At 33.1% G+C, this 26,097-nt stretch overlaps 1 protein-coding gene across 1 annotated transcript in view; it reads right to left on the bottom strand.

Annotated features, from left to right (window-relative positions):
• Atl1 (atlastin GTPase 1) overlaps positions 1 to 26,097 on the bottom strand; it is a 31,551-nt gene that overhangs the window by 2,423 nt on the left and 3,031 nt on the right. Inside the window, exons 2-11 of the mRNA XM_026391040.2 lie at positions 23,606 to 23,740; positions 23,079 to 23,183; positions 21,198 to 21,248; positions 18,540 to 18,596; positions 11,565 to 11,657; positions 10,342 to 10,480; positions 5,195 to 5,322; positions 4,022 to 4,078; positions 2,959 to 3,030; positions 836 to 1,267 (exon numbers count right to left, since the gene is read on the bottom strand). Of these exons, the coding sequence (XP_026246825.2) occupies positions 836 to 1,267; positions 2,959 to 3,030; positions 4,022 to 4,078; positions 5,195 to 5,322; positions 10,342 to 10,480; positions 11,565 to 11,657; positions 18,540 to 18,596; positions 21,198 to 21,248; positions 23,079 to 23,183; positions 23,606 to 23,740 (1,269 nt within the window). The remainder of the gene's footprint in view (positions 1 to 835; positions 1,268 to 2,958; positions 3,031 to 4,021; positions 4,079 to 5,194; positions 5,323 to 10,341; positions 10,481 to 11,564; positions 11,658 to 18,539; positions 18,597 to 21,197; positions 21,249 to 23,078; positions 23,184 to 23,605; positions 23,741 to 26,097) is intronic.

Raw genomic sequence — 26,097 nt, 5'->3', positions numbered from 1 at the left:
TTTATGTAGAATCTCAACTTTAACTTCCCTAAATTTCCCTAAATTTTTATGAATAACAAACACACTTAGAGAATGACATGGTGAGTCATTATTCCAGATGTATAATGATCTCTTATGCCCATAATCAGTGACTTAGATAATGTATCACAGTGGTCTTAACTTCCTAATTGAACAATAACAGACATCTGATCCATAAGCAGCTAATCTAGAGGTTGACCACTGGCTGATGCTATGGCTTGCTGTAAAAGTCAATCTAAGGAATTTTGATATTGTCTTCAGGAGTTTACACTAAAAAAGATGACTAGCAATAGTGTTTCATATATGCCCTTAATAAAGCCAGTTCTGGTCAAATGATAGCTTTTAAGGGTCTTAACACATAAAAGTCATAATCAGCTAAATAAAAAACTGCTTTACTTCTTTTAACAACTTTTAACATTTTTAGAGAAAAAATATATTATTTAATCCACATGTTTTTCAAAAACATTGAAATACTAACTGGAAAACTGTTGTGTAGGACTTCACATACTATATTGTGGTTAGTTGTATTTTTTAAAATAGTTTTTTAGTTGTAGATGGACACAATACCTTTTATTTAATTTATTTATTTTTATGTGGTGCTGAGGATCAAACCCAGGGTCTCGCACATGCTAGGCAAGCACTCTACCACTGAGCAACAACCCCAGCCCAATTGTTGTATTTTGACAGATTGTAAAGTTTGAAAACTGGGGCCCAAATCATGTTCATTTATATATTTCCAACATCTACTGCAGTGCCTGTTTACACAGATGATGTTCAAATGTGTGCTGAATTTAATTGAAAAAAAAAGTGTTCCTACCTGGTCCCACAAAGCCGCAGCCACCTGGTCTATTACAGCACCCAGTTCTCGGTATTCTCCAGAGTACCGGATATATGCCCAGGTGCATAAGGTGATTAGGGTCAGTCCCATTATCATATTGCATAGGCTTGCTATGATGTCCAAACCAATGAATCCAGTCACACCAGCAATCACATATGTGATAAAGATGACAACAAACAGTGTGGCTGGGGTGCGTGCTGCATGGAAGATGTTTTTGCTATCATTGTGCTTAATATATTGAATGTAAAGTTCATCTATTTCACTCTCCAACTGCTGCAGGTAACGCCGGCTAAATTCTTCCCCACCCATCTTCTTCACTCCTCGGAACAGCTTCACAGATTCTTCTTTAAGCTGCAGATGCTTGGTCTGCAGGTCATTAGGGGCCAGAAATGGTTTGTCACCACCACATATCTGAATCAGATAGACAAGTATTTGTTTATACAATGCAGAGTAAATTAGCAATATTATCAAAAGTTTTCACTTAGCTAGTTGGGTTTTTTAGAACACACTAATTCAGTTATGTTACCCAAGAATATTTCAATGATGGACTGCATTTCTATCATCTAGTGACACTGTAGCCAGTGCAATGTCTTAATGCAACCCACTACTCACGACTCATATATTTATGGTGATACTGGTGTCAACAACACACTGTATTGTCAGTCATACTTTTGTATGTACAGCACATAATGCTTGATAATGATAAATATGTTTACTTATTTATGTATTTACTATACTTTTAAATAATTATTTTAGGCTGTATTTCTATTTATAAAAATGTTTACTGTAAAAGGCATTCCACTTTACACCAGCAACAGCCTCATATATCTTGTGTCTCTGTGTTGCATCAAGAGGCCACACTGAGTTGACCATAATGTCCAGGTTTATAAGTATACTCTATGATGTTTGCACAATGACAAAATTACCTAATGATGCATTTCTCAGAATATACTTGTATTTAAGTGACAAATGACTGTAATTTCTCAGAAGGAGCATGCATATGTTCTGTCAGTCCACATCTTTGCATTCCCTATCTCTGAGGCATGTAACTATTAAGTGTGACTGGTATTTTTATAAGTGGCTTACATAATAATATCAATCTTAATTTCTTAATTTTTATTCTCTTTTCAACATGGGAAATACTATCCATGATTTAATCCAAGACCCTAAGGTTAAAAGGCATGACCTAATATGAAGTGCAAACTGAGTTCATTTGTAGCATTAAGCCAAATCCAAAAAAACTGCTTATGTCCCAGTTCCTCTAGGAAATCTTAACTATACTAAAGTAATTTTGATCAGTGAAGTTTAATTTAAAACAATCATTGCTGTAAATCTCTGAGGTAAAATTGTGAAATACATTTTCTCTGGCAATTTAACTGATTTTTCTTTGAATGGAGGCCCATTGAGTATTCCACAGACTAAGTAGAGACATAGTTAATGTTCTTGGACCACATTTTAAATTTTGAAAAGTTACAAGGGAAATCTCAGCTAACCATGTCATTCACTTTGGTTATTTAATATTTAACTATATTCAAGAATATTATCTGATTGTCCTTATGTGTCATAAAATACCATTTCACAGACTGTATTTTCCCTGATTCTAAGATTTCATCAATTTTGAATGTAATTATGATTTTATAACGTTTTATGGGAAAATAAAACCTATTACATTAGTTAAAACAAAAATGAGGAAACATAGCATAAAGTAATATTAGTCCTTAAGGTTTGATTTCTTGATTTCCTACAAAGTTTCATCTTTTAGAGAAATATTAAAATTACAGAATATAAGGGGATATGGTGGAAAGAACACTACATGTTATTTTAGCAACTGGTTTTAAAAATAATGGGAAAATCTGGCCAAAATAAAATGTGAATAGAGATGTGTTATAAATAGAGGCAACTCATTTAAAATGCCTTTCAAATAAATTATGCATGCATAATTTTCTTTTAAAATATTTTGGGAATCCAATAACTGGATGTGTGGTACACCTAGCCTGAGAAAAATAAGTAAAACTACTGCATGAGAATACAATGTGATATGGGAGAAAAAAGAATGAATTCAATGAAGAAACACTGATCTTATTTAAAATATTATTTCTTACCTCTTCCATCTTTTTATTGTATGTGTCCTTGGCAGTTGCAACAGCTGCTAAATTGTTAGCTTCAGCTGTAGCCTTTGGAAAAAGCACAAATTATATTTTTAAAATGGAGTTGACATTTATTAAAGTTCCACAGGCAGTTCACATTTCAGAGCATCATGTGCAAGAAATGTGCAAGGAACCAAGGTTGCAAAATAATTTGAAACTTTTTGCATATTTCCTCTACATATTTAAATTAAAAAATGAATGTTTCAAGATGCATAAAACATTGATTTTTTACTCAATAAACCATAATTCTAAAATAAATTTTCATTTGAAGATTTTACCTCTCAAAAAATATGTTTAGCCTGTTATAGAAATGCAGAATTAGCAAGCTGGAATTCTAAACCCAAACGTATGGGAAATAACAGAACATTTTAAACATACTCATATATTAAAAATGTCTTGAGTTTTAGGACTGTTGCTAATAGTATCATTAATAATAAAAAGGAAACTTGTAATTTTTTAATATAACAAAAACCAGTTTCTCCTTTTTAAAAAAATGTTTAACTATGAAAATCACTCATTTAAAACTTGGACTTGGGGCTGGGCTTGTGGCTCAGCGATAGATGGGCTTGCCTCACATGTGTGAGGCACTGGTTTCAATTCTTAGCACCACATATAAATAAATGAATAAAATAAATATCCATCAACATCTAAAAAAATATTTTTAAAAAACTTGGACTTGATTTTCTATTTTTAGTTACATCTGTGACTCTAAGACAGTATGAGTCTGCTACACAAATTTAGTACAGATATGAAAACCCTTTGGTATAAAGAATACTTTTTTGGATCCCTAGCATGCCAAAAAAAAAAAAAAAGTGCATTTCAACAATAGTATGTGTATGTGAAAACGTTTAGATGAGCACAAGTTATTAGGCAAATGATCTTCCAGTAAATTATTCTATCCAATATTTTTATTTGTAATCTCTGACAAATAGATTGGCACACGTATAAATATAAGTGGAAAGATTAGCTTTAGTGATAAGTATCTTTTAAAACATCATGCATCCAGATTAATAAATACCTGTAACATGGATTTGGGATGTGGTAATTCTTCACCTTGATAGATCTTTATATAAGCCTAAGAAAAAGAAAAAGACTCTTGGTCAAGCAATTCTATTCAGCATTTCTCTAATTATGTTAAGTTGTATTTTGAGGTCTTGATATTTCAAAAAATATTTTTAGGAACTTATAGCTATGATCTCTTTCTCAGACTGTTAAGTAGCTTTTTTTTTTTTTAAGCTCATATTGTTCCCTTTTCCTAAAATGGTGTTTTTACACATCTCCTCATGTCCTACTTTTCATTTTCTTGGGTTTTTTTTTTTTTTTTTTGAGGGGCGGGGTGGAGGGAGGTGGATGGAGAGAGTTCTACCCTTCTTCAAGCCTCAATTCATCTCCCTTAAAACTGTCTCAGATCTCTACTGGGACTAAACCTCCCTTTTTCAGTTACCCACTGTCATAAGCTTTATGGAACAGTCTGTGTAAGGGTCCTGAATCTCTTACCAAATTGTAAGCTCCTGCACAGTGTTATAGTAAAAATAAAAATTTTAGGTAAACAATAACACATTGTTTTTGATATTGATGATGATGGTTAAGTCCATCACACAGGAAGTGTATCATAACATTTCAGGAGGTATATCATAGCATTTAACATAAATATGAATTTTAAAAATTGATATTTTAGTCTTAGAGCATCAGTCCACAAATCAGATTCAAATTCTCCACACAGTATGTGAGTTGGTAAAAAGCACTCTGTGCTGATGTAAACAAGTAAATGCAAACTTCAAACTGGTTCTCAGTGCAAAGAGCCAGAAATGTGAAAGAATTTTAAGTAAAAGGTATAGTCCCTTTGAAAAAAAATTTTCAGAATGAAGGTAAAATTCAGTATAGGTCCAATGGACCATGGGAAAACACCCCTCCCCCCACAAAAAGACTTTTTTCAACTCCTCGAAACATACATTTTTCAAAATACATTTCCCCTAAAATAAAAGAGGAAAGTAAAGTTATCCCTAAGGAGTTTCCTTTAAAAAAAAAGTTTATCAGAAAGCAAGTTTTTCTTGAGTATTTTGTAATTTTTGGTATGGCTTCCTCATACCACTGCCCCCATATTAGAGTCTATATTTTTGTTTGTAGGAAATACATTCCAATACATGTCAAATCTAAGTACTCACAAGTGCTCTAGAAATGAGAGTGATACCTTGAAGTACTCCACCAGACCTCGGCAGGTGATTTTATTTCCATTGATTTCTTTAATATCTAGGCTCTCAGGACTAAGTAGCCAAGGAATCAGTATTTTCAAGTTTTTGATGAATTCGTCATCTATTTCTGCAAGTAAAAACAAATCCATTATTTTAAAAATCCTATCCAGTCCTCGATGCCACAGAATAAAACATCCTTTGATTTCCTCCACTGCTTCCTTTTCTTCCCCAGTGATCATTTCATCATTCACTTTCCCACCATTTAAACAACTCATGCAACCTGCTCTTCTAGGGACAAATGATTTCTCCTTGCCTAAATATCCACTACTGGTTTCTCTCATCTCCACTCCAATTATGTGTTTACATTATCTTTTACCTATAAAATTGCTTTCTTAACAATAAACATATATTTTACAGCCCATTCATAAAAACATTTCATGTATTCCAAAGTCTTTAAGTCTTGTTTATGGTTATATTTATAAAGGTTAAAAAAAGTGATGAAGCTGGATATGGTGGTGTTGTCTATAGTCCTATCTACTCAGGGGATGGGAGTCTAGGAGTTCAGGTTCACTCAGCCCAGGCAACATACTCATACCCTGCCTCAAAAATAAAAAATAAATATAAGGAAAGGCCAGATATTTACTGGCTTTTCATTCAAAAAATGTACCCCCCAAACTGAAAATTGCTGGGTTTTAATATGTCCTTATGAGAAGTACATAGAGCTGGGTAAGCTGTTATAAGGAGGACGAAAAGACAGTGCTCACCATGCTTCCTCTAGTGGTGGAATTCAGCAATATGAAATAACAGTAAGAAAGGCCATCACAGCCTTATAGCAGGTCAGATGTAGTCTGAGTTTGCAGTAGGTTCAAGCTTAAGAATACAGACTAAGTAAATAACAGAAAATAGACTTCAGAGAAGTCTTTTGAGTACAGCAATAATTTCTTTTTTTTTTAAGAGAGAGTGAGAGAGGAGAGAGAGAGAGAGAGAGAATTTTTTTTTTTAATATTTATTTTTTAGTTCTCGGCGGACACAACATCTTTGTTGGCATGTGGTGCTGAGGATCGAACCCGGGCGGCACGCATGCCAGGCGAGCACGCTACCGCTTGAGCCACATCCCCAGCCCAGCAATAATTTCTTAAATCATTATTTCCAAAATGTGGAAACATGCATACAATCTGTATAAAAACAAGACATGCCCAGTTCCAGTTCCTTATCTAAGAAAATGCAGTTTACTGCTTATAATTTTAAAAAATCTGAATTTTAGCAGAGTTACTGAGTTTTCAAGTTATAGGGTTGTCTGATGACTTTCAAGGTCTTAAGGATAAATACTCAAACCTTGACATTGTTTTGGCACGTTCCCTGCTATTACAACCCCAATATACATTGAAATGTCACTTTACATTAGCATTTACATTTTTTTTCTGTGTGTGTGTGTGTGTGTGTGTATTTCCTTTCAATACTGGGAACTGAAACCAGGGCACTTTGTCACTGAGCCATGTCCCCAGTCTTTTTATTTTTTTTTATTTTGAGACAGGGTCTCACTAGGTGCTGAGGGTCTAGTAGCTGGGATTACAGGTGTGTGCCACTGCACCATGCTGCTTTTATGACACACCTGGGCACAGTGCTGGCTCCTTCAAACTTATTTTGTTTTACTTAGTACCACTTTGAAATTTGGTGCCCATGATTTATGGGCATTTGTCTAAGTTTATTCAGACTTATCTAGCTGTTTGCATTATACCATCTTCATTAATACTGCTTTTTACCATATATGGATTTAATCAAAGGTATTGTGGTTTTCTTTTTAGTTAATAGTATTCACTGGAATGCAATCCTGTTATTTGTATTTATCTTATCACCTTCCTGTTTTGTTTCCTGCCATATATCTCTCTATACCTTAATACAAATAGGTTTCTTTTTATCTATATGATTTTATATTTCTTTCAGATTTAATAGACTATTGCCATACATTTAAAATGTATGACTTCTTTCTGAATTTCTGTATAAAAGTTTTCTTCTTGTAAATCCAGTTTAAAATCACTTTCAAACATACATTTAGCTCCCCGTTAACTTTCTTTTACAATTGGAATGAAATAAGATAATATCTGTGTATCTAATGAACCAGCAAATAATTACCATTAAAATAACCAGCACATAACAATACGTTTGGATTAAAATTTGTTCTAAAGATAGCATTAGCTATCTTTGTTCTGAGGCCAGTGCTAGGTATTCCAATATTAGATTCAGAAAATAAGAACAATGTACTGATTACACACATAAGTAGTGATCTCTTGCAAATATTAGTTGACCACAGTGAATCCATGACCCAAAACATCTGTAGACCAGTTCAGATCAACTTCCAAAGGTACTAATAAACTTTAGCCCCTGTATACATTCAATAAATATGTGTGGGTGCATAATTACTCAGGATAATGTTACATTTTCATCATTTTTTGCCTTAAAACTTTGCTAGGAATTCAGTGGTAGTTTGCCTAAATATCCACTACTGGTAACTGATGCATGATGCAGATTTTATAATAACTCCATAGAACAGATGCACCAGTATAGTTGTGGTTTAGATATAAGGTATCTCCCAAAAGCTCATGTGTCAGACAATGCAAGAATTTTCAGAGGTGAAATGATTGGGTATGACAGCCTTAATCATGTAATTCATTCAGTGATATGGATTAACTAGGTGATAACTGTAGGCAAGTTTGGTGCAGCTGGAGGAGTTAAGCATTGGGGTGTGACTTTGGGGTTTATATTTTGTCCCTAGTGAACGAAGTTCTCTCCACTTCCTGGTTGCCATGTCCTGAGTTGCTTTTCCCCCATACCCTTCTGCCATAATGTTCTCCCTTATCTCTGATCCAGAGCAATGATATTGTCTATGGACTGACATTCTGAAATGGTGAGCCAAATAAACTGTTTTCTTCCTTTAATTTTTGTCAGGTCTTTTGGTCACAGCAAGGAAAAAACTGACTACAACAATAGCACATTGTTGTGTGAATTAACCAAGGAAAATATTTTCTCAGAATCGATTACTTGATTCTGACAAAGCATTTGGCTATTCTTTCTGAAGTTTAACTGGAGCTGTTAAGAAGCAGCTCCACAACTTATGATGTAGATACCCAGTTGTTTTACATATGGATAACCTTGTAAATTAAAAACGTATTTGCTATGCTAGGAGAGATGTTCACTAGGCACTCACAGCTAGCTGAATATAGCAGGAATGAACATGATTCAATGTTTTAGATCCTCTTGATTTCTAATGTAGGAAGCTTCTACATTAAAAGCAATTAAACTTAATATACATTTTAAATTACCCTGGAGATATTAAGATAATGATCGCAATGCTGCAAGGGATCATGAACAAATAGTAATTACAACAGTTGTTACTATTCATAATAAGCTAGAATGTTATTTCTATGTGTGAAATAATATGTGAGAATTGGTATTGGCATGACCTACCCATTGTGTAGGTCAGTGTACATGTAGAGATATAAATGTGCATAAAATTTGATGGAGAACAAATATATTAAAAAATAGGAATCTATATTTGCTTGATTTGTCCTAAACTTTCTCTGAACTCATTCTCTGCAAAAATGTATCAATTAATCTAAGTGTTTTGCATACTACAGTCACGGAATAAGCTAGAGTATTTTCTGTACCAATAAAGGACTGTTATTGAAGGCCTGCCCCTCCTCTGCCTGTTTACAGCTCCCAACTCCAGAGAAGAATGAGAAGCTTTGTGGAAGTGCTCTCTTTATGTATTTTTTTTTTTCAAAACACACCAAAGCCATTAGGTAATTACAAAATATAACTGGTCTGTGTGTTCACTACTGTATTAGAATTCATGAGTGACAGTAAATTTATAAGATCTGGACATCTATGTGTTAGTATGTGCTTATTGCTATCTGTTCTGTTATAGAAAGGTAAAATTTTAAATGTGTATAAAAGCAATGTTGACAACTCAGAAATTGAAGATTCTATTTACGGTATTAATTGCTAAAGTTAAATATAAGGTTTCTGAGACTAAATGCCATGTATATTCATAAGGGGGAAATAATTTTACTTTTTAAATATCCAAGTTTCTGAAAACTTAATACAAGTTATGTGGCCCTTTTATAAAAGTAATTTTAAATTCCTTTCATAACAATTGTGCTGAAAAACTTGTACTGTCACTATTTCTCTCTCGGCACAAGGGAGAAAGGCCACAGTAAATAAAACAATTGCCTAAATTTAGTGATATACACAATGCTGTGCTTATAAGTAAAAATCATAAATGTCTTTGTACTATCTCATATTAACTGCAAAGCATATATCTAAAGACCAGTGACACCTCTAAGGAAAAATTAACTGCGGTTTCTACAGACCCCTCCCTCCATACCCCCTCTCTTTTCTTCTTCTTCTTCTTCTTTTTTTAACAAGTTGAGCTGCTTTGGAATCATAGAACAATCAACTTCTATTAAAGAGATAATTACATCTTATAATAGGTACTATTTTAAAAACACGCTAGTGCTTTTGTTTTGTTTTCAGAAACTGGTCCTCATCCAGAGAAGATTTCATTTTTAGTAAAGTTTTTATAATTTATAATTATTTAGTAATAGTTTTAAAATACTGAATTCAGTACTATGCAATGTTTCTTTTGATCTCTAACTACACAATTTAATAAATACAACATTCCAACAATATAGGTACTTGTTTTCCCCTTTTAATGGAAATGACAAACATTAAGCATAGGGCTGGGGTTGTAGCTCAGTGGTAGAGTGCTTGCCTGGCATGTGCATATAAATAAATAAAATAAAGATCCATTGACAACTAAAAAATTTTAAAAAGAAAGAAAAATTAAGCATAAAGACATTAAGGAACACCCCTCAGTGCATAGAAATGGGAGGGTGAGGACTACTACCTCCTGGTGAACACAAAATGTGGTCTGTTTGTGCAGGCAGTGTACAAACTCAGTGTTATTAACTCAAAGTTGACTGAAGAAGAGATCCCAGCCTGGGATTCCCAATTCTGGCAATTTCTAATCTCATCAACCTGACATCACTGGATAAATGAAAGTAGTGGCCATAATCCCAGTGGGTAAAATGACATCTTTATAATCAGACTAAGTGATGAAAACATACTCATTTAAAACCAAACAAACCTTTCAGTTTTCCATCAAAGTTTGGATTGGTAGCTACTTTCAAGCCAGGGTGAGGTAGCAGAAAACAGGAAATGTTGGTGAAACAGGAATGGATGTGCTTTCGAACATTCTGTAGTTCTTCATGCTGATTCCCTGAGACCTGCAGTAAATCATTCTGAAGTTTAAACTTATTTGCAATTTAAATTGAAAAAAAGGAATTCTATGGCATCTTATATTTGCTATGTCTGTCTGGTCCCACAATGGAAAAAAAAAAGATGGGGTTGTTATTAAAGAAAAAAAGTCTTTGGTGAATTTGTCCACATAGTCATATCTAAGCATAGCAAGCACATGGCACAATTATTACAATTCACAAGCCACTGCCCTTATGCTAGCTCAGATGGGCTTCCCATGTTTTAATATAAACTAGTGGAGTTTTACTCTAGTTCCCACAAATTCATATTTTAATTCAAAGTACTCATAAGAGACATAAGTAGATTATAAGATGGTCATACTTTTTTCAGAAGATACTTAAGACAGCTTTCTGTCACCTGATAGGCACATACTTAAATTCGAAAGGCATCCAAATAGTTCGGTGTTTATCTACAAGCCCAAATATCCTCCACTCCCTTTTTTACACATGTATTTGTCAAGTGTATAATATAGACAAACTAATCTAAAAGTAACTATAAATCTAAAAAGGCAAGCCTAGAGATCCTGATATTCAAGGAATTTTTTTAACTTCAATTCTCTCCTTTGATTTCCCAGGGGATATTTTTTTGTGATATCTGATCAATGTAAACAATTTCTACAATGATGAACTATCATGACATAGAAAGTGAAAGACCTTTTAATTTCACATTCTGTGAACTATTAGCAAAATATTGTAATTGACTTTGGAGATTCAAAGTTAGACATTTCTTTAAACCTCTACTAAAACATAAACTTAGATATGCTATCAGTCATGAATTGATTTAGTTGTTCAAAGTAAAATCTTGATCTTAAATAATGAGTGATTTTTTTATAGATAGCCACAAAAGAATTATCTGTTTCAAAATTATTGGTAATATTTTAAACTATAAATCTTTGAATAGTTGTTTAAATATCGGTCTTAGTTTGTTCATAGAGATACAATGAGGGTTAAATGAAATTGTGGCGACTGAGTATATTTAGCAAATGGCTCAACAAAAATAATTCTATTTTATTACTGGTGAAAAAAATTCCATGTACCCAAATATTTAACAAACCTTGAGGCGTTTTTCCAAGAATTTTGCACCACCATCCGCTCCATATGAAAATTCATATGGGAAACTCCAGTCTCGAACCAGAAATATCAGACTCTAAAAAATAGTAAGAAAAAATTGATAAAGGGACTTTAAGATGCCTCCCTTGGTTTTTATTAAAACCAATTATAATATCATTGTTACCTTAATAGTGTTCTTTACCACACTGTGGAATTAAAAAAGCAAACAAAACTTTTGGAAGTTTCTGAGCAGCCCCTCACTTATGAGATCATCCTACATGTTTCTGCTAAGTACAGACAGAAAGCTACCTACTAACTGCCAACATGACTACATCCCACCAAGAGCTGAGAGTCAGAGATAACTCAATCTGGCTGAATGGAGCTATGTAAATATAATCAAGTTGTGTAGAGTGTTTCTATGTTCTTGTGAAGGAACTGGAAAGTTTATTCTTTCCTTTTTTGACAGCTATGGCAGAACATAAGCATAAGATTAGCTTTTCTTAAATTATTGTAATGTTTTCATAGAAACAGTATATGTAGATTATCACAAAAAGTTCAAATTATATAGCAAAGTCCATAGTAGAAATTTTAAACTGTATTCCAAGTCTTGTCTGGATGCAATCATAGTTAACATTTGGTGAAAGTATGTGTACAATGGAGTAGGGTAGGAAAAAAAATTTTAAAAAGTAAATTTTTCTTAAAAATGAGGTTTTCATACATTACATTTTAAATTAAAAGTATTAAATATACTTTTTAAAAGGATATTGAGATGGCATTTACAATACTGTTGAAATTCAAGTTAAGTGTTTTTACCACAGGAAGTTCTAATGGATTCTTTTGAAATTAAGAAAAAATATTTTTGGAAACCATCAACCTGGGAGACATATGTTTACTTTTAAAATCTTCTGTTGAAATATAGTCTACATTCAGAAAACTACACACATAATTACAAGGCTTAACAAATTTTCACTATGTGAACACTACAGGTAACCAGCCCCTACATTGAGAAACAGAATATCCATCACTTCACAACCCCCTTCTGCTTTCTTCCAGTTATTACCCCTTGCTCAAGAGTAACTATTATCCTGACTTCTTAAAGCATAGATTAGTTTTGGCTTCTTTCATTCAACATTATGTTTGTGAAATACATCATATTATTGCATAATTTTTTATTATTCATAGTTATCACTGCTTAATATTCCATTATACAAATAATTATAACTCATCCTAATGTAGATGCACAAAATTATTGGTTGGTCTGCCTTTCCTTAATTGGTTTGAAGTCATGTTTTTAAAATCTGTCTCACATTTAACTGTGTGTTCCCAGACTTCCTCTTACCATTTTCCCCTTCCATCTACTATTAATTTTTTAAGTTATAATTAAAATAACAGTTTGAGTATAAATGTTTAAAATACAATAAACATTGAAAGATACAATGAATTTTATGTGGAGTTATAAGGTAATTTATATCTGTGCTACTAATATGTGTTCCCATATTATTCTGTAAATCCAGAAACATAACTGACATGTCTTTATAATACTTCTTTTTTAAAAGGTGCTCCAAGTTCATTTCCTACCCCATACAAGAATCAAGCATTTTTCTAAGAAAGTAGTTTTCTTTTTCCTGTGGAAATTGTAATTTCAAGATTTTAATTCTGAAAGTGCTACCAAATTAGTCATTGTTTCTAGGTCTTTTCAATGGACAGAGCTAGATATAATTTTCTGTGTATGTATATGTATCATATATATTGATAAAATATCTCACTAATTCATATTGATATTTCAATTCAAATGCTTAAATACAGAACTACAAGATTTTCAGTGACCCTCTATATTCTATCTGTAGTTCCTTGCCCAAGAATCCTGAATCAAGAATCTTGGTTAGCGTAAGGTTTTGAACAACCAATAAAAAAAAAAAAATCTTGGTTAGGTATAGGGAATGATTGAGTTATGATATTTCATAATTACTTTTTTGTTTTATGCTATAATACATACATAACAGCCTCAGAGTAACACCACCAATACTATCATCAGCTACTAAGAATATTTAATAAAACTATTAAAATATTTGGCATACACTCTCCTTATTATTTTGTTTTTTTAAATATATTTATTCTTTACTTATAGAATGTAGATATTAAGTGAGATGCACTCGCACTTTTATCTGTCATTTGGTCCTAATTCCACAAATAAATATACATTTAATGCTCATCCCAGTCCTTGTATCATCTCTGAGTGAAATTCATTCTTTAGTAGATTTCTCATTAAGGGGTAGTAGGAGCAATATTCCTTCCTTTTTTTTCTTTTTGGTACCAGGAATTGAACCCAGGGGTACTTAACCACTGAGTCATATTCCCAGACCTTTTTTATTTTTTATTTTGAGACAGGATCTTGCTAAGTTGCTGAGGTTAGCTTTGAATTTGCGATCCTCCTGCCTCAGCTTCCAGAGTCACTGGGATTGCAGGTGTGTGCTACTTACTGCACCTGGCCTACTCCTTGTATTCTTAAATTTTCATAACAGTTTGGGCTTTTTATATCTGTAAGTCAATACAGGATCCTTGGGTTGCATCTTTCCTTACACAAGGACATTTCTGGGTGTGTGATTATGAGTATTTCTTATTTTACAAAGATGAAGCCTGTCCTTCCTTTTCTATTTTGTTTTGTGAATTTCTGTTGGGGGGTGAGAGAGGAATGATTTTTGTAAGGAGGAGAACTAAAAATACCCATATGTACTATCTTTAAATGATCTACAACTTTAAACAGATGCTCATTTTTGTCAATATATAGTAACTTGTATTTGAAATATCTCTACCTAAAACATGTATTTTGAAAATAGAAGTTAGCTAGCAAGCAACTTTTGCAAAATAAAGGTTCATGAACCAGGACAAATGAAACCAAGTATGTGGCTTTGGCTATATTTTGCATTTTTCTTAGGAGATTTCAGTCTCGTTTTTTGCTCTTTTCTACTGGGCATCTTCCCTATTCAAAGTAATGAGGACCATGTGTAGAACAGAAGCAAATAGGAAGTCTTTTTTTTTTTTTTTCAAATTAGCAACCTATGACAGTAACCATGAGATGAATGCTAAAATTCAAGGTCCTAAGTTCCCTGCCTAATGTTTCTACCTAATGATATGCTGGTAAACTCTGTGGCCAAAAAAATAAAGTTTTGATTTGTAGTTTCCAGTTTCTGTAGAGAAAATACATCAACTGTGGAGGATTTACAGCTACTAATGGTTTTAAAACTGGCTTAGGTAACTCCTGAATATTTAATAATTGATTCTTATGGACTGGTATGAGTGAGCTATAGCACACTCACTACTTCCATCCCATTCCAAGATGATTCATAAACTTTACATTTATTACATATAAATTCCATGAATTCTAATCCTTAATTCAAAAGCTATCAGTTTTTCTGCACTGCTGAATTATTTTGGTTTGAATTTGGCTGCTTTTATTTCAAATATTATTAAATGGCTTTGGACATCACTTTTACTACATTATCAGTTTCTCATTTTAATTTCAGATAGTTAGATTTATAAGTCTATACCTGCTCAGGAGTCATTGTTGATTCAGTCAAAACTCTTTTTTTTTTTTTTTTTACTTATTTATATGACTCATTTATTCATTGAAATGGACATCCCTCTGATACTAGTTAAATACAGAGTCCTGACTTCCACCCCAGACCTTTTGGATCAAACTCTAGAGGAAGGGCCAGGAAAGCTGTTTGTATTCAGTTAACCAGGTGATTCTGTGATCAGCTGTCTCTGGAATGTCTGGGCTAGATGCAGTTTTTCTCAAAGTATAACATGCATACAAATCTACTGGGTTCCTTAAAAAACAAAAACAAACAAACAAAACTACTGATGATTCAGTTAAAATAACTCAGGGGTAGAGCGCTTGCCGAGTGTGTGTGAGGCCCTGGGTTTGATACTCAGCACCACATAAAAATAAATAAATAAAACAAAGGTATTATGTCCAAGTACAACTAAAAAATTTAGTCAAAACTCTTTACATTTCATAATGCCAACAGTTTACTTACAAGTGGTAATATCTTTTTTTTGTTTGTTTGTTTTGTTTTGGTACCGGGGATTGAACTTAGAGGCACTCACCAACTGAGCCACATCCCCAGCCCTTTTTTTGTGTGTTTTATTTAGAAACAGGGTCTCACTGAGTTGCTTAGTGCCTCACTTTTGCTGAGACTAACTTTGAACTCCTCCTGTCTCAGTTCCCCGAGCCAATGGAATTAGAGGCATGTGCCACCTTGTCCAGCTCAAGTAGTGATATCTTAAAGCGTTTCCTATTATTCATTTTCAGGTCATGAACATTTTTTACCAAAGGCAGTATTTCTATTCCTCCTATCTATTTTATCAGAGCATTAGTTAGTCTTTTTGGTGTATCTGCCAATGGATAAGGAGCAGTGACACCTGCTGGTGAGACCTAAAGTTCCTTTCTAGAATTTACAATGGTGTTCCCAGCCCATATATGCCAATGGTACTGACAGTACCAAATTAAGAGAAAAGTCAAAGTGATAGTCCAATTGCCATACAGTAGTTCACTATCAAATGATTTGGAAAAAAGACAACAGAGTCTACTAGATACTATAAACCATATAGCAGATTTTATTTCTATCTCATCTCCTCCCTTGCCTCATTCTCTTGACCTCAGGGGAGAAATTCATGCTCCTTCATTCACAGCATACCATCATCTTTCCATGAAAAGGTCCCTTCTTGCTATATTTTATCATATTTTTCCCAGATCTACTCTCCTAATCTTCACCCATCCTTTCCCACCCCCATCTACGCTAATATTTTATTTTGAATATGAGAGTATTTAAAGTAATAAATAGTATCATGTTACATATCTCATACTATTTGCTGCTTTATGAATATTAACACTCTAATCATACAACTCTATGTACTTTTGGTTCTTTGCCTTTGGATGTTACAAAGTATTCCGAGTATGCCTTCCACCACATTTTATGTATCCATTCTTCCAGAGATGGTCACACCTTGGTTGTCTCCAACTTTTCTAATACTTTAATAAATCATTTAATAGATAAACAATGTATGTTTAAATCTGCTACATATTCAAAAATTCATTTACTTATAATTCACTCTTGCATTTGTAAAAAACTCATATATCTCTAGTAATTATTTTTCTTTAAGTTTGCTTCATTTCATATTAATATAATCACATTAACTTTCTCTTTGTCATTTTCTTCCTCATGGGCCCCTATCTTCCCTCAGATCTCAATACTTTTTATTTTATTTATTTATTTATTTTAAAAATTTGAGTATATCCTATTTATTAATTCTTTTTTATTTTATTTTATTTTTAGTTTTTATGCCATTATACATGAGCTCTCTAGATCTCAATATTTTTTTATTTTCTATATCTCAATATTTTTTAACTCTTTTGTTAATACTCTTATTCATTCAAACATTTTTGTAATTTTCTTTTTTTAAAATATTTTTTTTAGTTGTAGATGGAAAAATATCTTTATTTATTTTTATTTTATGTGGTGCTGAGGTTAGAACCCAGTGCCTCACACATATGAGGCAAGTGCTCACCACTGAACTACAACCTCAGCCCCAAATTTGTAAATTTCTGTGGAGGTTTTTCAGTTATTGTAAGAAAGTTAATCCTAATTAGCTAATCTTCTATTACTAGAAGCATAAGATATCCATCCCTCATTTAAGAGTAATTAATATGCTCATACGGTAGCCAAGATGACCCCCCCCCAAATCCCTGCATCCTGATGCTGTATCTTTGTTTAATCTCTTCCCATATTATGCCATGTTTGGTGTGAATGTCTGATAGAATATGGCAGAACTGATGGTGTGTTACTTCTAAAAATATTGTAGCTTCTCTCTCAGAATTAATTGGTAACTTGCTTTGGAAAGGAGTATTCTGTGGAAATGTCTATGTGGTAAGAAGTTAAAGGCTTCCATCAACAGAGTGAGCTTGAAAGCAGGTCTTCCAGTTAAGTCTTCAGGGAATGTCTCCCTGGCCAGGAGCCTGAGTACAACTTCATGAGAAACCCAGAGCCAAAGTAACACAGGGCTCAGCCACTCCAGATTTCTGAATTTCAAGATCTGTCTTAGATAATAAAAGTTTGTGGTTTGAGTATGATTTGTTATGCAGCAATAGAGAACTATACAGCTTGTTTAAATTACTAGCAACTAGAGATGCTAATTGTACTTTACCCTTTATTAATCATTCAGTTTCCCAGTGTGATCAGAGTCCCCTCCAGTTATGACCTGTCTTGGTTGGTGATGTGCATCTGCAAGGAGAATCTCAACTCTAGAGGTAGTTTTGACCTCCCTCTGATAAATTTAGCCTGAAGGAATCATGCTTGAGATGGACAATCATTGATGTGTAAATCTGCACCACCCCCAGGTTCTGTTTTTCAAGGTTCTGGCTTCATTGTAACATTCTTATTCTTGAAATGTGACAGGGTAGGTTGAGAAGGGAGTACAAAAGGGACTGACACTACTCAGTCCAAGGTCAGAAGCTGTTCTCAAGTTGGCCTGCTGTCCCCAGCAGGGGCTGAGCTGGTTGCTGTTCCACTCAGTGGCATTGGAACAGGTTAATGTGTAAGAAAGCAAAGGGCACCTCCAATTCCCCACCCCGTATCTTCTCTGGTGCTCAGCTTTTGTTGTGGCTTGCAGGAACTACCTTTTGTTGTCTCAGGGGTCTTGTTGGTTTTTAGCTTTTATGTTGGACAAATTTATCACTTTTCCTGTAGGGTTGAGTTCAGGGGAGAAAAGTTGACACTCTTGTAGGAAATACAACTTTTTACTTTCTCATTTTTATTTTTTCTTCACATCTAAAATTATTAAATATATATTCAAAAATGCTTTTTGAATGAAATAAAAAGAAAACAAGAAACAAACATGGCCCTAACTAATAAATATACCTGATTTTAGTCTTTAGAAAAATCCAGTAAGAATTTGCCATCATTCAAACCTTGCTCACCTGAAACGGCTTCAGGAATGTTTCCTCCATTGCCAGCCTGCCATACTCAGTGAAAAGCTGGAAGAAAAATCACAGTGAGTGAGAGAGAGAGAGAGAGAGAGAGGAAGAAAACTTTAGTATTTGTAAGGTTTTCTTTCATTCATTTTTTTCACCTAACTGTAACAGAATACTACATTTATTAAGATTATAGTAATCATTTTTAGGAAATAAGTATTAGATAAAGCAGAGCTATAATAATTAGATATTAAAAATTAAGGACTTAAAGTATCAATTAAAATTATATCTCCATTTAATACTAATACATTTTCTTCTTTGTGTGTGTGTGTGTGTGTGTGTATGTTGTGTTTTGTTTTGTTTTGGGGTTGTATGTGTGTGTTTTTGGTTTTAGTGCTGGAAATTGATCCAGGGCCTCATGCATGCTAAGAATGTGCTCTACCACTAAACTATACCCCCAGCCCTAAAACTAATACCTTTTATATCTAGAATATAGGACAATTCTTTGGAAAGAAGAAAGGGGAGAGGAAACATGTCAAATGACCTTTCAAAGCAGAACTGGCATAAGATTAGATTAGGGAATCATAACTATGTAGGATACATTTATAAAAGTTGTCACCTCTGGAAATTTAAAGACACAATAATCTGGACTGCTACAAAGGCATTAGGTATTTTGTTTAACAAGTGGATAATCAAATAAACTGCCTTCTCTAATTTTGTATTGCTCCCAGCTGAGACCCTGAGACACCATCATATAAGTTTTTACACTGCCAGAAATGCAAGATTTTGGAGAATGTAGACTGAGGAGGTAGCTGTGGAAGGGCCTCCACTGAGGACAGTTTCATCCACACAGGCTGAATGGTTTTCCCATATGAACAGAGGAAACACTACTTTATACTCAAGACAAAGATGTCCGTGGCTTCTTGGAGCTGGGGAAGAATGTCAACACACAAGATTCCTATCCTTGCCCCTTCAGAATAGCGTCCACAGCTGTCTTTCCTGTGGGAACAGTGGGAATCTGGAAAGCAAATGGTAATTACTAGGTTCCTGATGAGAGTGATGGAATGTGTCTAAAAGGCAGCCGGTCCAGGGATTAGACACTCTAATTAGAATCATGTACTAGTATAATTTAAATTTGTAATCACTTCTGAGAAAGGCTGAGGTATTGTCATTTACAGGAAAATTTGAAATGACCTCAAAAAACTATTTCTTACTTAATATTAAAGTCTAAAATTAATGATTTGTAGAAACGCCTAAACTGGTATTGACAGTGCCATGAATTAATTTATAAAGTCATTGGCTATGTTACAGCATATGTCCACAGAAGTAATTTATCTTATGAAAGCATCTATTCAACTAGTCAGAGTATTACCTAATTGTCATACTGTGATGTACTAGAAATATATTTGATAGTAATACTGAATTCAAACTCCAACTGTTATTTACAATGTTACTTTGCTCCATCATCCTTTGTATCGTTAAATGTTCACATTTTGCTGCATGGCTCTGATTGCCAAGATAATATTACATACTGAAAGCTCATTTTACTCTAAAATATGCAGATAGAAAACTGTCAGCAAAATAATAGTTTTGCTATCTATTCAAGAATAACATGATCCCAGCGACTTGGGAGGCTGAGGTAGGAGGATCACAAGTTTGAGGCCAGCCTCAGCAATTTAGCAAGGCCCTAAGTAACTTCTTGAAATTCTGTCTCAAAAAAAAAAAAATTATAAGGGCTGGGGATGTAACTCAATGGTAAAGTGCTCCTGGTGCCACCAAAAAAAAAAAAAAAAAAGAAAGAAAGAAAGAAAAAAAGAAATAACATGAACTCCTGGGTGTGGTGGCACATGCCAGTAATCCCAGTGACTCAGGAGGCTGAGGCAGAAGGATGGCAACTGAAATCCAGCCTCAGCAAATTAACAAGGCTCTAAGCAACTTAGCAAGATCCTGTTTCAAAACAAAAAGGGCTGGGAATGCAGCATAGTGGTTAAGTGCACTTGGGTTTAATCCTTGGTGTCATAAAATACAAAACAAAAATAACATGAATTGAAGGGAATGGGAATTATTACTGAGATGAGAATTATCTCTAGGAAACATCTGATCCTTTACTTACTTAAGATTCAAGTGTGGCTTGGAGATGAAAAGGAGCATTGGGCCCAGTCAGATGACCTGACTTTTATTCCCATTCTATCACTAATTAATCATATATATGAGTTTATTCAAGTCATTTATTTATTTTCAGATTCATTTTCCCCAATTATAAAATATAAAGAATAAACTGAGTGTCACAAGATCTCTTTCAGATCTAAAATAGAATTCTGTGAGTCATTATAAGGTAGACTCTAACAGCCCACAGGACAAAAAATCTAGCATATAACAGATACCTTACCATCAATTATCAAATCTCTGACCTTAAGACTTTAACTTCACATTTCAGGTAATTTTTAAGCCTGTTTTTCTATTTTAATTTGCTATATATTTTCATATAATCAAGAATGGTAGGAAGTAATTTTATGGAAACAAAGGAATTTGAAAACTGAATTAGAAAGAAAAAAACAAGAAACTTGAACATAGGATAACTCTCATTTGGTTATGTTTCTAAACCATTCTCCAAAGTTCTGCCCAAAGCCTACCCAGATAAACTAAAAGTAGTAATATTGTTACCTGAAGATGCTGAAGATCATCCTCCTGGACATTTTGGGATAAATTATATACCTTGATTATGAAATCAAAATGAGAGGATAATCAGTATAATCTTAAGCACTTACTCTGTCATTCTCTATTTTGATAAACATCAATTATTACAAAAATTAACTCTCTTACATACATCTTTATTCGATGACATTTATAAGAAAGGACTAAGAAAGCTTGAGAGAAAATAAACAATGTGCAGTGATATAAAAATTTTGCAGAAATATAAGACTCACCTGCTCTGGAATCAGAATTTTAAAATTATTTTATGAACTTAATTCAACAATTACTCAATAAAATGACAATTCTTCCAAGCATGCCAAAATAATGGTGTTAAAAATAGTGCTAAATCTGAACAACCCATAAGGAAAATTGTGTTTTGAAAAGATGTTGATTTCTTCACAATTTGTTATTTTGTTTACTTTTATTTTATAAAGTTCCATCACATAGAAGTTTGTCTGAATGTCCTTATACATTTGTAGTATTGTTTTATGAACAGATCATAGCATCAACATGACTTCCTTTTTTGTCAAAAAATGTCAAAAACTTCAAAGAAAAGTTAAATATGCTTATAAATTTATGTATTAATGCAAGCAGTATCCTTTGTGTACTTATTTAAGTAACAGATCATTTCTCAGATAATAATTAAAAGCAGTTATTACTAAGAATTTAGTGGGTTTTTCTATGAAAATATTTACTCTATTAAGGTCTAAAATATATAGTAAGTCATAAGTATTAAAAAGAACAAGTCAATACGATTTTTATTGGCTTGTATGATGGTTTTTACTGTTGATTATAAAGAAAATTATAAGTCAGTATTTTAAAAGCTCATTTAAGGAGTAGATTGTTAAAAGCATCAATCATTTTTTAACTTGGTTTCTCCTCCTTCCTCCTATTTGTCCTCTCTCGGTTGTACTAAGAGGATAGTCACTAGTCACCAGTCACTAGCTCCACTCTCTACTGGCATGTGATCAGCTCCAACTTGTTCATCCTAAGTATACTGCCTTTTTAAGCTACCTTGCCTTTTAAAAATTGATCTTCTCTGTTTCTTTACCACCCTCTTCTGCTCTTTCCAGTGAACAGAAAATTTCTAAGAAAATAGACTTAATCTTTTATGTTGTATGTACTGTGCTTATAATGAAACTCTCCAAGAACTTTAAGTACAATTTAGAAAGCTTACTATAATCCCTGAAATAACACTTTAAGAAAGAGAAAGAAAAAAGGAAAGGAAGATGAAAAATTTTAAATAAAGACATTTACTTTTCTAAATGTATATAAAGTTGTTTTTAATAGCTGTAAACACAAAGTTTTTACATTTAGAAACATTGCCACTGGCTATGTAAAACAAAATTTTATGTTTATAAATCTTGTTCATTAAATATAACATAATAGCTGATCCCAATATCTGCATATGTTATAAGATTTAATATTATTGAGTGTATTGAGGCATTAAGCAAAAAGAACATCAATAACACAATAAAACTTCCTCTGGTTAAAGCAGTCAATTGAAAACTGATCAGTAATTAAATTACAGTAACAAAAACAATTCTACTCTTATAAGAATTGGTATGCTAATTGGAGATGGAAAGGAGCATTGGGCCCAATCAATGGCCTGACTTTTATTCCCATTCTACCACTAATTAGTCATATATATGAGCTTTATCAAGCCCCTTATTTATTTTCAAATTCATTTTCCCAAATTGTAAAATATAAAGGATAAATTGAGTGTCATAGGTCTCTTTAGCATTTAATATACCTTTTCTGTTGTTTGTCTCACTACCAAGTGTCTGTAGAAATACATACATTATAAATTTTCGCTAAAGATATACTCACCCAAATGAATTTATTTCATACCTGTATTGAGCTGATCATTGTACTAAGGGCAAATACTGTGGCGGAATCTCTCAAAGTTGACTGGCTATCAAAGGTCCCCTGAGTATCCATCAATAACACTGCAACCTATAAGCAAATATAGAATATCCAGGGTTATTACAGTTACCCCAACATTAACATCATAAGAACTAAAGGAAATCATTATCAATGAATACTTAATAGGTAACTTCTTACATATGCCATGAATACTACAGGAAATCAAAGTATCAATTAGCTACTTATTATTGTAATAATTTTCACTGATGATCCAACATTAACTTAATACAGCATTGAAACAAGTGTGAATAATGGCTTGCTGATCTGATGTCCTACTGTTCTTATGAGTTTTCCTACCATAATCATTAAAATGGTAAACAAGGATCATTCAATAGGATGCTACACTCCCCTTTAAGTTTCATGTCAAATGGCCAAAATTCATCTTCAAAAGAGCATTTTCAAGTTACTGTTAAGTATAAGCTCAATTTTACTTAAAAAAGTTAGTATCATACCTTTTTACCATCAACTTTATTGATAAGGAAGACTTCACTCCATATCTGGATTCCTGTGGTTTCTCGTTCAGACCCACCTCTCCATGAAAATCCAGTCAATGGCTCATTGTAATCTCCAACCCAATCAACTGATTCCTATAAATTTAATAAAGTGTATCATATATACCTGGATATGTATGTAAAAATTTTTCATTCATCCTTTCTGATTCTTATCTCTAACTCTAGTCAAAAAGAAACATGTGCACATTTATTGCATTGATACACTTTATTCACTAAAAAAAAGAAAAAAAACAATTAGAGAAGACAACCACCGGCCACATTTAATGCTAGGTTTTGTGGATACAAAAATGAAAAGATACCATTTCAGACTAGAGGAAGCTCATAGCCTAATGGGGAAACAGACATGCTAACAAACCATTTTGGTACAATACATGCATGTGAAAAAGAACATGTAAATAAAGCATCAATGGAATAATAGGAAACAGAATAACTAACTCTTGATCAGGAAAGACTTCACAGAAGAGATAATATTTGAAGAATATTTAGAAATTTTTCAGGTGAGCAAACTTGGAGAAGGCATCCAAAGAAAGAAGGAAGGAAATAGGAAGGGAGAAAGGGAGAAAGGAAGGGAGGGAGGAAGGAAAGAAGAAAGGAAGGAAGAAAGGAAGATTATTGTATAAGGAGTGAAGGACTAATGAATAAAGAAGAGAAATGATAATTAGGAAGGACAAAAGGGGTTATTATAAAGGTCAAAAATATTGAGGGTCAGGGCTCTGATAGAGCGTTTGTCTTGCAGGTGTGAAGCCCTGGGTTCAATCCTCTGCACCACATAACAATAAATATTTTTTTAAAATATTGAGTACCTAACAGAGTGAGAACAGTGGGGGAAAATAGAAGGGTACAGATAAAGGGGGATCTGAGAAGCCAAAAGAAGAGAGAATAGAATAAACTGTTAATTACGTAAGGACAAAAGATCAAATAAAACAAGGAAAAGAAAGTATCCCTTATACTTAAGCAAGTAATTAGTCAAATAACTATTTATACTCATTTTTTATATCTTTTTTTTATTGGTCGTTCATAACATTACATAGTTCTTAATACATCATATTACACGGTTTGATTCAAGTGGATTATGAACTCCCGCTTTTACCCCGTATACAAATTGCTGTATCACATCATTTTTTATATCTATTAGACAATAATTTGTTAGTTTTTGGAAGACCTCATTGGAAAATCATTAAATCTAAAACCTCATATTAACTTTAGTTAAAAAAAATACTAATGCAGAGGAATTTGGGAGTAGATTACTTGATTTACTAAGAAGTCTCATAAACCAGTATAAAGAAAATTTTTATTTTGTTATATCCCATCTTGTTCTGTAAAGCAAATTTAGACCCTTATAAAGAGCTCAGGTTTGGTTCTTTCATGCATTGGTTCTACTATCCAGCCTATTAATTTTATTTCCCCTTCATCTCCAATACAATAAAATTTCTACTTTATGAAGGAAAGTATACCTTCTGTTTAATGCAAAATACTCATTCCTCTTGCCTAGAATGTCTCTTCTTTCCCTCTCTCTTGATTCAGATTTTGTACATCTTCAAAGTCTATTCTAAATCTTAATATCTCTATGAAACCTTCCCTGATAATTTCTGCCCATACAGATATATCCTTTCCCTGAATTACATTCAGAAATATAAAAATTGGCATTTTGTGATGCCCTAAATATTGCATGCATCTTAATTCTGTCAGAAAAAGAGTCTTAGGAATGTATACTTCAATGAATAAATTATGATTATCAATTTAAAGACATTATAACATTATTGTGACATTAGCTAAGTCAATGATTTACAACTAAGATCTTTATGAAAACTCTAAGCTTCAAAAATAATTTTTAATGACAAAGAAAATGACCCCAAGTAGTTACTTTTTAAAAAATATTTTTAGTTATCAATGAACTTTCTTTTATTTATTTATATGCAATGCGAGCCACAATCCCAGCCCTAGTAGTTAATTTTGCAGAAATAAAATTCAGCTAATTTCACTCATTCAGGCACATATTCATATATTTCTTCAAAAATTATTGAAAGCCAAACTCAAAATTCAAAGGTGGAATGTTTTATCTAATACACAAAAACTAGAGTAAAATTAAGGAAAGGGGGAGGGAAGGGTAGGATAATATAAAGATAAAGGGAAGATAAGTGATGTAGAAGGAGGAGATGGAGAGGCAGAGTGGAGGGATGGGTAAGTGGAAGCAATGAAGAATGAATTCTTAAAAAAATCATGTTATATGCATATATAAATATACCACAAGGACTTTAACTTTATATATAAATAAAAAGAACCAACAAAATATAAATAAATAGATGAGCATAAGTTAGTCCAGTAGAATAGAGGAAGGAGATGAGAGGAAGAATGGGAGAGAAAAGGTCGAGTTTCATGAACTAAAAATGAATTCCCTGCATGTTTGAGTTTGTTGGGATGAACTCAACTAC

Source organism: Urocitellus parryii, chromosome 6, assembly GCF_045843805.1.
Source record: "Urocitellus parryii isolate mUroPar1 chromosome 6, mUroPar1.hap1, whole genome shotgun sequence".
NCBI classification, from domain to species: domain Eukaryota; kingdom Metazoa; phylum Chordata; class Mammalia; order Rodentia; family Sciuridae; genus Urocitellus; species Urocitellus parryii.
The sequence above is the reverse complement of the archived record's forward strand: the minus strand, read 5'-3'. Positions and strand labels throughout refer to the sequence as shown.